At 36.6% G+C, this 17,509-nt stretch overlaps 1 protein-coding gene across 4 annotated transcripts in view; it reads right to left on the bottom strand.

Moving 5' to 3' along the window:
* Positions 1–17,509, bottom strand: part of ARHGEF12 (Rho guanine nucleotide exchange factor 12) — a 145,807-nt gene that overhangs the window by 47,878 nt on the left and 80,420 nt on the right. For all 4 annotated transcript variants that reach the window (XM_035009149.1, XM_035009147.1, XM_035009148.1 and 1 more), the window contains 7 exons: positions 13,336–13,434; positions 12,685–12,734; positions 10,958–11,015; positions 8,240–8,418; positions 6,924–7,001; positions 6,612–6,731; positions 4,863–5,003 (listed from right to left, as the gene is read on the bottom strand). In XM_035009149.1, the coding sequence (XP_034865040.1) occupies positions 4,863–5,003; positions 6,612–6,731; positions 6,924–7,001; positions 8,240–8,418; positions 10,958–11,015; positions 12,685–12,734; positions 13,336–13,434 (725 nt within the window). The remainder of the gene's footprint in view (positions 1–4,862; positions 5,004–6,611; positions 6,732–6,923; positions 7,002–8,239; positions 8,419–10,957; positions 11,016–12,684; positions 12,735–13,335; positions 13,435–17,509) is intronic.

Here is a 17,509-nt window from a genome sequence, read left to right as displayed (position 1 = left end):
GGTCAGAGGGAGAAGCAGACCCCCCGCCGAGCAGGGAGCCCGACACGGGACTCGATCCCGGGACTCCAGGATCACGACCTGAGCCGAAGGCAGTCGCTTAACCGACTGAGCCACCCAGGCGCCCTTATTTATTTATTTGAGAGAGAGAGAGAATGAGAGAGAGCACATGAGAGGGGGGAGGGTCAGAGGGAGAAGCAGGCTCCCTGCTGAGCGGGGAGCCCGATGCGGGACTCGATCCCGGGACTCCAGGGTCATGACCTGAGCCGAAGGCAGTCGCTCAACCGACTGAGCCACCCAGGCGCCCCTCAGCTGTTTTAGTTTTATGTTGATAAACAGCATCACACTAAGAGAACAGTTGTACTTCGTGAACTCCAGGCCTACAGGCTAATTTCTACCAAGTAACCCTAACTAGATGTATTACGTACCTCAAACTCATTATGTTAAAGTCAAACTCTGTCTTTATCCACCTCTTCTAACCCCCCTGCCCCCAATTCTTCTTTCTATGCAAGTTAAAAGCATTCTGGCCTATTTATATGAATAGAAGTAAGCTTCTGTCTATGTTTCTGTGAGTATCATGTGAAAGTGATTTGTGGATGCTTATAAAATTTGCACGGTATGTTTGGGATGTCCGAATATAAACCAGAAACAATATGATGTGCAGAACTTCAATTCTGGGTGATAAGCAACACCCCAAAGCAAGGGAGCCATTCTTCAGAGCAGCTGAAAATGAGGTACAAGAGATTTTTGTGTGAATGCCAACAGGGAAGATGCGTGCTATTTATACATGTATCAAGACAGCACAAGATAAAGACAATAGTAGCTTCAAATATAAACCCCACCTTGGAGAAATGGAGGACTATGGGTACTGGGCAAGAGATATAAAAGAAGAAGCTAGAATAACCTTGTCACACCAAAAAGTAAGAAAGCTACCAAAGGTACTGGGATGTCATGTTAAAAGAATACTGAAGACAACTCAAGGGAGCTCCCACTGCCCAGGAGAGGGACAGTTTCAGCAACAACAAAAAGTAATGACTGCAATGGACTAAAACACAATAAACAAATACGTTAAAGTCTACGAATTCAAAATATTACACATACGCATGTGCACACACCGCCCCCCCACATTAGTGACCGTTAGATTTTGTTAGGGTATTGACTCCTCTGGAAACACATATATAGAGGGATACGAATCAAGTATTTATCCTGCATTTCCTGCATAAGCTATATTTTAGGGTAACCTAAAAGCTAGTAAGAAAAGATTCTTCTTTGCAAAATAATTCCACTAGTAAATACAGAAGGAATGACAAAATTATAATATCATCCTGTTGAAACCACTAATTAAGTAATGGATGCAGGCATTTTGATCATCAGTGACTGGTAAGAACACTACATAAAAGCTTAGTGGAAAAGTTGATTATGAAGGAACCACGCTGACATCATCTGAACACCTTAAACAAACCTACAGCCACAGAAAGACAACCAGACATTCACCTCCTGATGTGATGTAACAGGATGAACACAGTCCCACCCATGAATTGTTCTTGCCAAACAACAGCTCCTAATCTGATCAAGACTCTAGATCTCACTAATAGCTTTCAGGAAATATATAGAGATGAACACATGAAACAATACCATGAAAATACAATTAAAAATGTGAGTTTGTTTTACTGGGCATATTACCCAGTTTCTGTCACAAAAAAATAGCAAGGTAAAAAAAAGAGGAGGTAATAAATTAAAAGACTTATGAACCAAAGGCTGAAGACCTTGACTAGATCCGGACTCAGATAAACCAACTGCAGAAAGATCATTATGAGACAATTAGGGTAATCAAATTGTATATTAAGAAATTTAATTTTATGATAATGTTATTATGGCTGTATTTTTGAAAAAGTCTTTTCTCTTAAAGACACAGATTAATGAAATAATGTCTTGGATTTATTTGAAAATACTCCAGTATTTGGAGGGTGTGAAGAATGGGGGACACGGACAAAACAAGTCTGAGTACTTGTTGATGACTTCTGAGGCTGGGTGATCAGGTACATAGAAGGGATTGTTATGCTAGTCTCTATTTTTCAATAGGTTTAAAATTTTTCCGCAATAAGTTTTTAAAAACATCAGCCACAAATTCACAAAAATCAGAGAGGCAGAAGCTCTAGATTTTAGATGATGATTTGTGATGAACCTGCTTCTGTTGTGAGGACTGGGTGTGTGGGTATTCTTCAAAGCCTTCTCTGAGATGAGCATAAGCAGGGAGCTTTACAATAATAATGATACCACAAACATTACAAGAAGATCATTTTATAAAAGTGAGCAGAAAATGGGAAAAAAAAAAGAAAGGCACTGATTGAAAAGACAGGAAGACTGGTTCCTACAGTCTTAATACAAATGTGGAAATCCATAAGCTAAAAGCAGCACATCTTTCGCTTCAAATAGATGCTTGTGGGAATTAAACTAGTTTGTTATGAGTTCAGTGAATATCCTATCTGTACTGTATCATCCCTCCCCTGGATTTCTACAACATCCATTTATTATTTACCTGGCTTCAGTTTCCTCTATATAAAATGGTGATACTACTTCTTTGGTATTATTGGGAGAATTTAAAAGAGTATCTGTACAGCATTAGTCACAACTGCTGATACAGAGGAGGTAGTCAATAAATGTTAACTATTTATTAGCCATTCAGCGCACATTTGTTAAGGACCTACTAAGCCAAGCAGTCCTCTGTCCTAACAGATCTCCCTGTCTCTTTATTCTAATTCATTTCCACACTGACATGTTCCTGATTGTGCTTCTCCTCTGCAAGCAAGATAAAGCCCAAACTCTCATTCATTCTGTTGTTCATTCAAATACTTATTAAACATCTACATCTCAAACAGTCTCAAGTCACTGGAATGCCTATTTCTACACTTGCCAATTCATTCTGTGTTTCATAAAGTTATATATATATATATTTTTAAACATTTTATTTATTTATTTGAGACAGAGAGAATGAGAGAGAGAGAGCACATGAGAGGGGGGAGGGTCAGAGGGAGAAGCAGGCTCCTTGCTGAGCAGGGAGCCCGATGCGGGACTCGATCCAGGGACTCCAGGATCATGACCTGAGCCGAAGGCAGTCGCTTAACCAACTGAGCCACCCAGGCGCCCCCATAAAGTTATATTTCTAAGCCACACATTTTATTGTAACATTCCTCTAAATACAAGATAAAATTCAAATTTTTCTTTCGTACCATTTGTTGTGAATTCCTAATTGTAGGATCTGCTAGGCTTTGGAGACATAAAGTCAAATTAAGACTGTCCCTGTCCTCTTAAGAAACTATCTAATGGTAGAGACATGAAAACAGAGAGGAGAAGTAGCACTAAGTCTAAAGGGAGAATGCAAGAAGGATTCCTAAGCATAGTACTGCTAGAACAACCTGAAGCCTTTTACAACCTGAACTTAAGCCTTTGTTTCTAAGATAAACTTTAGCCATTCCATCCATAACCATAATATAGCAATAAAATTTTCACCGGTCTCCCAAATGTTATACATTTTTATTCCTCAGTACCTTTGTTTATATTTAGAGTACTGGTACTTTAGAGCTAGATGTAGGCAGATCACCTATTATCTGGGTAAGTTAGCAAATTAGTTAACTCCCTTTGGCCAGTTTTTTCTTTTGTAAAATTATGTTAACAATAGTACTACTTCATAAGGTTGTTTTGAGAATTAACTAAAATAAGGAATGTAAAACATTCATTACAGCATATGGCATGTATGCCCAATAAATGTTTTTTTCTTGAGATAAAACTGAAATTTCTCATTAAAACCTTGAGCCCATCCAATCATAAGACTGCTAGCATTATCTTTCCAAAAAAAAAAAAAACCCTCAAATTTTCCTTGAATGAAGTTCTGATTCATTGGGCCTAAGCCTCAAAAGGTGGCCTGAATGATGGCTTTAACCAGTGGCTTTCAAATTTTTTTTACCATGACCTTCAATAAGAAATTTTACATTGTCAACAGCACGCGAACACACACGTGCATATGTGTGTCTAACAAGTCACAAGAAGTAGCACTTACCTTATCTGCATTTTGCAAAACACATTATTTCCTATTCTGTTCTTTTCTTTAATGCTAGTCCCAACCCACTAAATTGATTCCACAATCCACAGTTTCAAAAAACTGGTTTAGATTATTTTCCTCATCACTTTTCTAAAGAGGGTGATCTATTTTAAAATCATTATTCCTATCACTGCATACTACTTACAAAGGATTGTTGAGCAAGCAACAGTGACCTTAGCTGGTAAGTATTCATATGACTATGGTGGTACATCATAATCAACCTGAAATGTTTTCTTATGATCTTCCTAACAAATAATCCATCTTCACCTGGCAATTTGGGGGTTAATCAAGAAAGTGTTACTAAACAAGGGCTATTAACTCAAGTCTATCTAACAGGACTAAGGCTTTTCCTCTTTGTAATGGCAAAGTGCCCCATGATTCAAGACTGAGTCACTCTGACCACAAATGGAATATTAACATGCTCTTAAAGATATCAACAGCTGGCCTCTTGGTTCAGTAAAAAAACACTAGCATTATTAACTTCTCAACCCACAAACAAGAGGCCTGCTGGGAAATTCCACCTCCTCAAAAGAAACATTTGGCAACGTGTATCTAAGGGAAAAAGTGACCTCTGGAATTAAAAGCTCACAGACAACAGTGTCCAGAATTTCTGCTCATCAAAATGCTACCTTAAGGGTGGTGGTGATAAAAAGTAAATAATAAGAGAACGCTTCTAATTCACTTAACTCGTAATTCACGTAACTTAAAATCAAATACGGGGAGGAGCTGTAAAGAAGAAAACAAGATCAAGACGTAGAACACTTACGTCTGCGCTGTCACTACTGGGCCGAGAAGCATCTCCACTGCTAGAGTCAATTCTGCCTAGCCCGTCACCAGGATCGGCTTCCACCTCACTGACTGTCAGGGGGTCACCTAAAGGCTTGGAGGATGTAACAACAGCTCCATCCTAAAACGGATTAGACACATGCACACACACCAACACAATAAAAAAAAATGCATTACTGACTGCATGAAGAAACAGACTTGCACTGTCATCTAAATGGAGACTGGTAAAGGTTGGCCAGTTTGATGTGATCAAGAATGCTTAAGCCTCTAAAAATTTAAAGCATAAGTAACTACTAATTCTGTGGTTCTAAAATGGCATGATCTTAGAGACAGGGAAAGTGATATTTTAGCAAGGAGAAAAAAAGTTCAAACTTCTGAATAGAGCAAAAAGATAAAATAGTTGGTTAAATTACGTAATTCTATTTCCTGCCCATTATAGTAAAGATTATTACACTATAACTTCTGGTTAACTGCCTCCCAACACTTTAGAATTTCAATAAATTTCCAATTCTGGGACACAATGCTATAATATAATACAGGCTTTTAGACCAGGAACCACGTTTTTATTGTTTGAACAGAGTAAGAATGTCATCTTTACTCAGTAATTATAACAACATAAAACTGTCAACATTACTGAGGCATAATACTCAAAATCTCATATAGCTAATGGGATTGAAAGTAATGAAAAAAGCTAAATACTGTGTAACCGAAAGTACACTGAACCAAGAAGTCAGGAGATCGTACAGCTGTGTGACCCTGGCTAAGTCATTTAACCTGTTTAGGCCCTAATTTTCTCAATCACATGATTTTTTGACTTTAAAACGAGCAGATAAGGATACATGATCTCAAAGAATCCTTTGAGTTCTATGAAACTGGGGCTTTCACTCACAGACTCAGGAAGCATAATAAATCAAGAGCTTTTACTCATTTCAAATGGTACAGGAATATGTCCATTTTGCTTTAAGATGAGATTATAAGGAGCTTCTCATATCCCAGACCTGAATATTAGAGTAGAAATGTGGTTGAGCATTGTTTCTAATGAGACAACCATCTCCATAACTTACACCTGTGTAAGTAATTCTGTGTAAATCTAGTTTAAAATTTCAGTAAAAAATATAGTTGTTAAGAATATGAAAGTGCTCTGAACTCATCAGACTGGGTTGAAATTCCAGTTCCACTGCTTTTAAGCTACATGACCTGAGACAGATTATTTAATCTCTCTGAATTTCTCTAAGTGCATATGTAAAATGGGGGCAAACAATAGTAGTATCCAATCTCAGGGGGTTGCAGTGACGATTGGCAAGAAAACATTTGTCTCTGTCTTTAGCATAATGCCTGTCATTTTACAAAATCTTATGTTCCTACTTAAAAACATAACTGCATTCTCTTTCAAAATGGGAGAATGGGAGAATGGGAGAATGAGCCTCGAAATGTAAACATATGTATCTAAATACATTTTAGTAGTTTGTCACAACAAAGCAAGGGCACTCAATTCTTTTTAAAATTATTATGGAACAAAGAAACATGATACCACGAGCAAGCAAAGAATCAGAAGCCCACATTTCTTCTAGCTAATCATTATTTCTGTAACATGCTACACAGGACATCCTCTTGGCCTATGCTAGAAAAAATAACTTCTTAAAAAAGGCAACTGCAACATTCTCTAACACATTCCCAGAAGAAAAATCTCCTGCAAAAAGTTGGGTAGCACTTTTAATAGTGATGCTACCTGAGCAGAGCCTGTGGCTTTGGATAGCTGCTCTTGCAGCTCAGGAATGTGTTTCTTGGCCTCTTGGATCTCTTTTAGCAATCTTTGGGCAGGTGTTCGGTTGTAATCTTCCTGCAATAACTGAAAAGTTATAAAAATATTTTGAGAATTAATTACTTATGTCAAGAAAATATAGAAAAAGTCCATTCTTAATAAAATAGCGGATGGTATTGATTACAATACTGGTTGACTGTGATCACAACAAATACCAACTCAACTAGGCCCACTTACATTTTCACTGGCCTGTAAACTGCCCCATTTCTAATTTAGTACCTGCAGCCGTTCCTGCTCTTTCTGTAACATTTTTCTCAGAATTTCTACTTTCTGGTTATGAACCACATTGTTTTCCTCCTAGAAAAGAGATAAAAAAAAACCAACAACACCAACCAACCAACCAATACAGGGCAAGTGAAGCTAAAATAAACAGCGGTTATAGAGATAGGCTGAGACATGACACTCGAAGTCGGAAGGTTACAGGGAAATTTCAGCCCTTCTATTTCATTTTTACTAAGCTAGCTTCAAGAAAACATTAAATATTGATATTAGCTGGGGAAATGAAGTCGCCTTAAGTACAAGAATAATATCTTACACTTTCCGTCCTTTGGATCTGTACTGTCGATCCCCATGCATGACTCAACTTCCCAGTACTTCCTGACTGAAATACTCAGACAGCTCCCTAACTCCTCTCCACCATCTCTTCTTAGAAGTTTCACAACCTTGTAATATTTGATCTAATTAGCCTTCCTCAAATCCTGCTACAATCACATCACTCTCTGGCCCCCCCCCCAAATTTTAATGGATTCTTACTGCCTCTCCAGTTACAGGTAAATTAGCCTGGTAGCTGTGATTTTTCAAAATAAATAGTCCTACTGTTTTCAAGCCTCATCTCCCACTACTTAAATCCTTAACAGGCACCAGCCAAACAAAAGTCCTGGAACTTCCCCCAAATACTTGGTGCTTTCTTGGCTCTTTCTCTGTATTTATTCTACTTCTTTTACCTGGGCTCCTTTCCTCCCCATTGCCACCACTTAAATGTTACCTGTTTTTCAAGGCTCGATTCAAATAATAGCTTTCCATAAAGTCCTTCCTTATTACAACCGGATGTGCTTCCTCCCTCCTCTGAATTGTCACAGAACTTAATATTTCCCCCCTCATAATGTCTACATTCTGCCTTGGTATTATAATTACTCGTATACTCTTGATTCTATCTCAAATAACAGGGTTTATGTATCTACTATATGCCAAGCAATATTTCAGGTCTGGGGGACATAACAATAAACAAACAAAACTCTGTCCTCTGAGAGTATATATTCTAAGATAACTAAGGACATTGAACATAGGGTATCTTAATTATATTTTTGTGAATGGCACCCTGTTTTGAACATGGCAGGTGTTAAATATTTCTTAATTCAATCTGCTATCCCAACACTCTGTAATCATCTCAAATTATGACATAGTTTTTTTTATATTAGGAAGCTATTTTCCAGTATCCTGAACTTTTATCTATCAGATCAATACTTTAAAACTCTTAATATAAAGCAAAGGCATCATAATAAACTGAGCGTTTAAAAGAAGTTTTCCCCTCTTACCCCCATGAGCACAGGACTAGTAATTCTCTCCATGTTCCCAGATGCTCCAGGTGAATGAGGGGATGTCATGATGGGAGACATATGTCCAATGACTGATGGCTCTACTTCAGATTCGGCGAGTGGAATCTGGGGCGACCCAGGTGGGCGTCCCTGCACAGTGAGAGCTACATAGGAACCAGCTTGCGGTGGAGAGAGAGAGGAAGGAAAAATAACACTTATGAAAAGCTTGTTTACAGCATTTTGCTACTTCCCCTTTGACAGTTCTATAAGATCCAGTTATGTGAGCAAGTTTGATCATCTGCTAACCATTGTTCCACAGAAAAAGAAACCAACTTGTCATTTCTTCTTTATGACTCCCCTAAAAATCTAAAAGAACAATGCCATTTTCAGATGGCAAATTACTTTTCATAAGATCAGATATTACACAAAGGCAAATAAAACTTATAATCCCAAGAATTGTTTTTCATTTAGGGAAGGGTGAGTTAACAGCAACCTTATACTAATGGTTATGTTCAATTAATTTCTTAAATGTACATTTAGATTTAAGTAATCATATTTTGAAATGATACTAATTAGGTAGGGTTTAACTGATTTTCTGGAATATCATGATGCAATTTGAAATTAACTTAAAAAAATGATAAGGGACAAAAAAATATCCCACAAAAATTAGAAAAGAACACACAGTAAATGTGTTTTTTTATTTTGTTTTATTTATTTATTTATTTATTTTAAGATTTTTATTTATTTGACAGAGAGAGACACAGTGAGAGAGGGAACACAAGCAGGGGGAGTGGGAGAGGGAGAAGCAGGCTTCCCTGCTGAGCAGGGAGCCCGATGCGGGGCTCGATCCCAGGAGCCCGGGATCATGACCTAAGCCAAAGGCAGACGCTTAATGACTGAGCCACCCAGGCGCCCCGTAAGATTTTATTTTTTAAATATGGAGAAGACAGAACTTCACTAGGCATATTACAGGAGGAAGAAAGTACAGAAAGCAAAACCAACCCTGACCAGAAAGACTCGACAACAGACATTCGTTATTTATCTAGCATCAAGAAGAAAGGAGACTTTCCAAATCAATGACTTTTCTAGATAACTGACCTCTGAATGACAAAATCTTCCTCTTAGACTTTCCAATAGAACTTCTAAATGTATTTCACACTTTTCCCCCTATTTAACCACCCATGGAACTCACTGTCAATTATTTCAGTGTTTGAGTTAGAATGTTCTAAAAGCCTTTTTCTACACTTAATGGTCACAAGTGCAATGATTTGGGGGTATTTTAGGGACATACACTTTTTAAGGTTTTTCAATTGTATTTCTGTCAGAAAGTTATGTATTATAGCTTATTTACTTATCCATGTATAAGTAAATATATATATATATTTATGCATACATAAATATACTTATTTACTTTACTTGCCTCCACTAGCTTCCTATTTCTTCCCCTCTCTTCTACAGCTATGTTTAAACTGCTTTCATTTAAAATCCCTTTTATCATGTCCAGAGGATGCATTACACAGTAGGACATGAGGGACCAGTACGAGTACCCAGGTGTGAGGCATTGCAAATTTAGATCTGTTCTAGAGGCTCATAGTGTTTTATCCTTACTTTAAAATTTTAGACAGGCTCTCAGTATTGGATAAGTCATCTTATCTGCTACAGTGCTAGGATTTACTTTTTTTAAGTAAAATTTACACTGGAATGAGTAAAATATATAACCTAAAAAGCTAAAGAAATAATCTTACTCTTTGTAATAGTTATCAGGCATATATTTATGACCAAAAACCACCATATTAATGTAGCACATAAAAATGTATAAACCACAATCTCATTACATAAATAATCAAACTGATTCAAGAATGGGGATTTAATTTTGATCATCCCATTTCTTTTTACAAAGTACTAACGTGAAGAACTATGATCACAGGGACGATTTAAAGCCCTGGTAGTCTGATGAAAAGGTAAAAAGGATTCAGGTGTTGCTTTAGTTAAACAGTAAGATGGGCAATTCAGTTTATTAAATTTATTCTAAAGATGTCCACTCTATGAAACAAAAACAGGACTAAATAAAATAGTAGTGTTTCTGCTTGGCCATAAACAACTATCTCTTATTTGTAGTCTACCGTGGAAGAGTTTTGATGCAGAAGATTCTAAATTCTTAACCCTGGAGATTTCCAAGAGATCACTACCCTGGTTTTTATTTAATGATTTACTTATCTGAGGAAACATGACTATGCTAGATGATTTTTAAAGTTCCATTTCAGTTCATCCGGGCCATTCCATCTGAATTCTCAGTCTCTTCCCCCTCAGATGACTCATGCATTTCTTTCAAATATATATGCTTTCTATATTACCAAGAGTGACAAGGATATTATAATCAACCACATACATGAAGTGGACAAAAGATAGTTATTATTAATTAAGAATTTTCACCTCAGACTTTCCTTTAATGCAGGGTTAAAGCAAACTCCAGCCAAGAGGCTAAGTCTGACCCACAGATTATTTTGACAAAATAAAGTTTTACTGAAATACAACCACGCCCATTCATTTACATACTGCCTATGGGTGCTTTTGTGCTACAAAGAGAAAACAGAGTAGTAGACCATCAGGCCCACAAATCCTAAAATATTTACTCTCTGGCTTATTACATAAGTGTTTTCTGATCCTTGCTTTAAGGCATTCAGAAACCAATTAAAACTGAGAATAACATTCACCTACATTTGATTAGCTTCACCACTTCCAAATGGTTTGAATGAGTCACCAGAGTTCCATTCACCTGTAAGAAAATGAAAATAGCATGTCAGATACATTCCATTGAGAATGGATATATTGACTTTAGGAATTATTATACATAATACAACCAATTATATAATATAGCACTTAGAACTATATTAAAATATGTATATATTTGGTTCAATATTCACTTCTATCGATATTCTTCTGTAAGGTATACTCAGCAACAAAATGAACTTGAATACAAAACAAGGCCTTGATTTAAAGGACATTATAACTAACCATTAAAAATGACAAAACATACCATTTCTGACAACCACATATATTTTGACCTATTATTTTATTTTATTTTATTTTTTTAGAGAGGGAGAGAGAAAAGGGGAAGAGGAGAAGAGGGAGAGAGAGAACCTTAAGCAGGCTCCATGCCCAGTGCGGAGCCCAACATGGGGCTCAATCTCACAACCCGGAGATCATGACCTGAACCAAAATCAAGAGTCAGACGCTTAACCAACTGAGCCAGCCAGGTCCCCCTTCACCTATCATTTTAATTTCTACTTCTTTGGTTATCAGTGAGGTGAGACATATCCTCCTTAATACATTATTTATTTCAATTACTTTGGGGAACTGCCTGATAAAATTCTTTGTCTTTTTTTCTATTAGGCTATCTATCTATTTATTTATTCTTCTCTTAGGAATTTAAAAGTGCTCTTTACAAGTAAGGTATTCTACTCTAGTTTCAAATAATTTTTTCCAGATAGTTGTTTGTAAATATATTCATGGTGCCTTTTCCTGTATAATAATTTGATTTTTTAAGTATTCAAATTCCTCAACCATCTCAAGAGTAATGACTGACCAATCCACTCTTCCTATACTGGTCAGAATTCAAGGCCTGTTGCTGGACTGATAGGACTACATCTAGACTAGAGCAACTTGTTTTGAATTAATCCCTACCATCTCATCTCACACAATACCCATATACATAACACTTTTTTTAGCTATTCTTATACCTCTGTAAAATTCATTTGGAAGACTCATCAGTTTGACAAATAATGACACATCTCCCCAGTCATATTAATATATTTTGATGAGAGGGGCGCGTGGGTGGCTCAGATGGTTAAGCGTCTGCCTTCGGCTCAGGTCATGATCCCAGGGTCCTGGGATCGAGTCCCGCATCGGGTTCCCTGCTAGGCGGGGAGCCTGCTTCTCTCCCTCTGCCTCTGCCCCTCTCTCTCTCTCTCTCTGACTTTCATGAATAAATACAAAAAATTAAAAAAATATATATATAGATGAGAATTTTTTTTATTATTATGTTATGTTAATCACCATACATTACATCATTAGTTTTTGATGTAGTGTTCCATGATTCATTGTTTGTGTATAACACCCAGTGCTCCATGCAGACCATGCCCTCTTTAATACCCTTGATGAGAATTTCTTACTAACAGATTAGTTTGGAGAGAAATGATCTTTATCACAGTGAGTTACTTTCCTATCTAAGAACACACATAACTCCATTTATTCACACCTTTTATTATGCCCTTCAGTAAAAAGTAGTATTAATTTTAAAATAAATGAAATGTTTTTTAAGTCAACAAATATATCATATATAATGTACTGCTTTTTGTAAAAATCCAAGTGAAAAAAATAAAATATGGTTAATATATGCTGTTTTTAAATCTACCATAAATTCCATAATAGTCTTTTCCTCTTACCTTGATGATTCGATCACCTGTCTGTACCCCAGCCCGCATGGCTGCTCCATCTGCAAGAGAAATTAATTACTTAAAATTCTTCTGTAAGGTATATGCACTGATAATTTTCAGTACATGCAACTGGCAGAATAACCAAATGGTTAAAAACATGTGCCTCTGCCACTCACTAGTTGTGTGACCACGGATTATGTTTTTTTTCACTCTAAGCCTTAATATCACCTGTAAAATGTGGGTAAAAAATACCTACCTCAAATTACAGCATCCAACATAAAGAAAGTATTCAATATATGGTAATAGAACACATTATTGTCATTTTGGGGAAAGTGGATGTTTTGGAGCATATAACCATTTCTTTAATCTGGTCTACCAAATATCTCTGGTGCCATGAAGAAATAAAATTCCACAAACCTCTCTAAGTGATGATGTATATAGTTTCTAAAACTATGTAAGACTGTTTTCTTTCTAGTACGTACAAAGAAAATCAATTGGGGTGAATTCATGCCTATAACTAGGACACTAAACACCAATCTAAAACAGGCCATATGACCTGCAATGTATGTGATTATTTTATTCTGGGCAATAGACATGAAGCTTTTCTCTTCTTACTGTGTTTGCTCCCAAGTGACAAGACCGTTTTAAAAAATGCCTTGCCTTCTTTGACAGACTGTACGAAGACTGGATTGTCTCCACTGACCGTCAGCCCAAATCCATTGTCATCCTTCTGGATGATCACACAACGCTGAACAAGACCTGCACAAGAACCACAGGATAAAGAGAGAAGAGAAAATAGGAGAGAAAAAGACATAATTACATATTAGTAATGAACTGTAACAAACTATATTCTATCTGGAGAAACACAAGATGGCACGTGAAACCCATTATCACAAACCACAGTACTAACCCCATAAATGAAACAAAGTTATATGTATTGGTTTCTCGCTGGAGAGGTAGAGTAGAATTGCTCCGAGATTAAAAACAGCTATGGCAAAGTGGAAAAGAAGTATCAGAGAGGAGACAGAAGGAAGGCCTATTCACATCTCTGCTATTTATTTGTAACATGAAATCGTCCCCACTGCCCTGTGTTTTTGGTGTTCTAACTGATGTTTAAACCCTAGAAAATCAAACATTTTGGGACATTAGGCTAGAAGCATCCCATGGTAAATCCCAGAGAAATCCAATCTCATTCTGAGAAAAATACACTATCTAAAGAAAGGAGTGCCTGCAGAGCATGGCAGCTCTTCTCCCAAAAGGGAGAAAGAACATGTTCAAAGAGAAGAAAGACCTAGGCTCATAGAAAAATAAATACAAAGGAGAAAAAAGTATAAAAGATAAAGAACTTCTGAGCTCAACCAATCCGTTTCTTTCACTTACTTACCTGATTCCTACAGGAGAATTTGTTTTCCTTCTAGCAAACAGCAAACAAAAGTAGTCAAGGCAAGATGAAAGAAAGAGGACCACAACCAAAGGAACAGGGATGTCCCATCACAGAACCCTGATTAGTACCTAGGGCTGTTTGATCACAGATCAGGATTTGAAGATCCTGAACTCTGTGTTAGCCAGAGATTTAATACTTTCAGCTTTGCAGAATCTAATTGTTTCACCAAAATCAATACATGAAATGTAAAATAATGCAAGTATACTGATGGTTGGAAAATAAAAATTTCTTCAAAATAAGGATTTTTACACAAAGAGCATGACCTTTTAAGTAAGTCTGATGTACAAAACAAAGGATATGTTAAAGACTGCATATTAATGAATACATATATTTCTTGCTGTTAATGAAATGTCTCAAGTATGTGAGCCTACTACAAATGAAAGCCCGGAATAAGTGGATCACAGTACAGAAAACACGAACCATGAACTTACTCATAACCTTAAATAAAAAATTAACTTAAAGCAAATCATGTACCTAAACACAAAGGCTACAACTTTTTATAAGAAAATACAGGAGAAAATCATCAAGACCTTAGGGTAGGCAGACATCTTTTAGGATGCAAAATGCACCAACCATAAAAGAAAAAAACCAGGAAACTGGACTCAAAATTTTAAATATCTGTTCTTCTAAAGACACGGATAAGATGAAAAGGCAAGGCACAGAGTGGGAGAAAATATTCATAATACAAATATCTGATAAAGGACTTGTATTCAGATTATATTTAAAAAAGAGCAACTCTACAGTTCAATAATGGGGGACACATTTTAAAAAGAACAAAAGATTTCGGGGCATTTGGCTGGCTTAGTCAGTAGAGTGTGCGACTCCTGATCTTGGGGTTGTGAGTTCAAGCTGCATGTTGGGCGTAAAGATTACTTTAAAACAAAATAAAACAAAAGATTTGAATAAACGCAGCACAAAGAAAGATACCCCAATGGCCAAAAGGCACATGTAAAGGTGCTCAACATTCGCAGTCATCAGGAAAATGCAAACTAAAACCACAATGAGATACCATTGTTCACCAACTTGATTGGCTAAAAATAAAAAGACTGATATTACCAAATGTTGAGAAGGATGTGGAGCAACTAGAACTCTCATGCATTGCTGGTGGGAGTGTAAAATGGTACAAACACTTTGGAAAACAGTTTAGAAAATTCTTATAAAGGTAAGTACACATTTACATATGACCCAGCAATTTCACTCCCAAGAGAAATGAAAACTCATGTCCACATAAAGACTAGTATACAAACAGTCATGGTAGTTTTGTTCCCAAGAGCCAAAAACTAGAAACGACTCTAACATCTATCAACAGATGAATGGATAAACAAACTGCTGTTTATCCATTATAATAAAGTACTACTTAGCGAGGAAAAAAAGTAATAACTCATACATGCAACAAACATGGATGAAATCACAAAAACATCATGCTAAGCAAAAGAAAGCAGACACAAAAGAGAGTACATACTATATGATTCCAGTGGAGAGCAGGCAAAACTAAAGGATAGTAACTAAAAGCAGATTAGTGGTTCCACAGTGGAGAGGAAGGGTGAGCATGACCACAAAGAGAAATGAAGGAACTCTCTGGGGTGATGGAAATGTTCTATATCTTAATTAAGGTAATGGTTACATGAATGTATTCCTTTGTCAAAACTCACCCAACTGTACATTTAAAAGGACATCTTATTTTATGTAAATTGTACCTCAAGAAAGATGATTTGCCACATCAAAATTTGTTAGCCCTCAATTCTAGAGACTACTACACACCAAACAGTATTTGAATTAACAAATGCACCACTCCCACAAAATAGTAAATTGTAATGGGGGCAGAGGAAAGATAACCTATCAGAATTCAATCTTTGACATAATGTTGCATCCTTCAAGTATTTGGGGAAAACTATAACTAGAATGGGTATAAATAAATAAAATCAAGGAAAAAGCATTCTTTATTAATTTCTACTATGTAATAAAATAAATATAAGAATTAGAGACCTTCAGAATAGAATAAGGACAATGTTTTACCAGAATCTTTTAAAATCCATGCCCGGTTTTGGAAACATAAACATTTGATGATCTCCTTTACAATTCTTTAAAATTTCAAAATAAATAAATTATTGTGACTTCAAAATAAAAATCAAGACAACTGCAACACAATATTTTTCTCATACTATATGCATGTTCCCCAGTTCTCCCATCCCACCTCCTAAGAGCTGAATGAAAATCAGTGAATTAAACGTTTCTAATGTTGGGGTTTGCTGTGCTAAGCCACTGGGCTTCTTAAACAGACTGTTTTTCTGATCCCTGTAGAGAATAGGATGCTTGTAAAAAATGAGGGAGAGGAGTAGTTGGCATTAAGAGTTTGTTACGTTTTGGGGCAACTGGGTGGCTCAGTGAGTTGAGCGTCCAACTCTTGGTTTTGGCTCAGGTCATGATCTCAGGGTTGTGAGACTAAGCCCCATGTCGGGTCCACATTCTGCGGAGAACTGCTCAAGATTTTCTCTCCCTTTCCTTCTGCCCTCCCCCACCCCGTTCGTGCTCTACGTTTGTGTATTTCACTTGTATATAATATATATTAAGTATTTAGCTTAATGCCTGATACAAATAAGGACTCATAGTATTTTATTATGATTAGGGCTACAATGCCCTTGGATTTTCCTGCTCAGGAATATATTACTCAATTATCCATGCCATCAATTAAAAACACTTTTATGTTAAAGTCCTATCATTAATGCAAATGCTCCTTAAAAGGATCAATCCTCATTTATGTCTTTGTCTAAATTTTGTTTTGTTTTAACAAACAAGCAAACTAGTTTTGGATGGGGAAGGAATAGAGAAGGGAAATATTATGGAGCAGGGCTTCTTCTAAGAAGTCAACTTTAGAATATAGGAGACAGCAAGAAGGCCTGAAGAAATAAATCACCTTTTCCTGTGAGCTTTTCCTAAATATCCAGACCAGGTTAGGTTCCCCCTTACAGACAGCGCCCTCTATTTACCCCCCTAGTTACATTATCGCTCCCAATTGATACCTATTTGTTTTTATCCACTGACTAGATTATATGCTTCAAGAATGTAGGGGCTCTATTCTTGTTTACAATCTTATTTCAGGAACTGGCAAATGTTCAGACACAGAAGGAATTTCTTTTAATTGCTCATGAATTAATAAAAATTAGAGGAGTTGGGAGGTCTAGAGATGGATGGAAGCTCAGAGCGGGAGGTTATTGACACGGAGTCAATTTTAGCAAATATGCCTAGGGTCCTAACAGACTGCTAAAAATTGAGTAAATGTAGCAGCATTACTTCAGAATATTGCAAACCTGTTTTCTACAATTCAAAATTGTCCAGCCTGATAACTTTCCCTCTTAATTCTACATCAAAAGGAGATGAGGAACAAAGGAT

Source organism: Mirounga leonina, unplaced genomic scaffold (assembly GCF_011800145.1).
Source record: "Mirounga leonina isolate KUSES-001 unplaced genomic scaffold, KU_Mleo_1.0 Mir_153, whole genome shotgun sequence".
Lineage (NCBI taxonomy): Eukaryota > Metazoa > Chordata > Mammalia > Carnivora > Phocidae > Mirounga > Mirounga leonina.
Note: the sequence above shows the minus strand (reverse complement) of the source record. Positions and strands in the feature narration are given on the sequence as shown.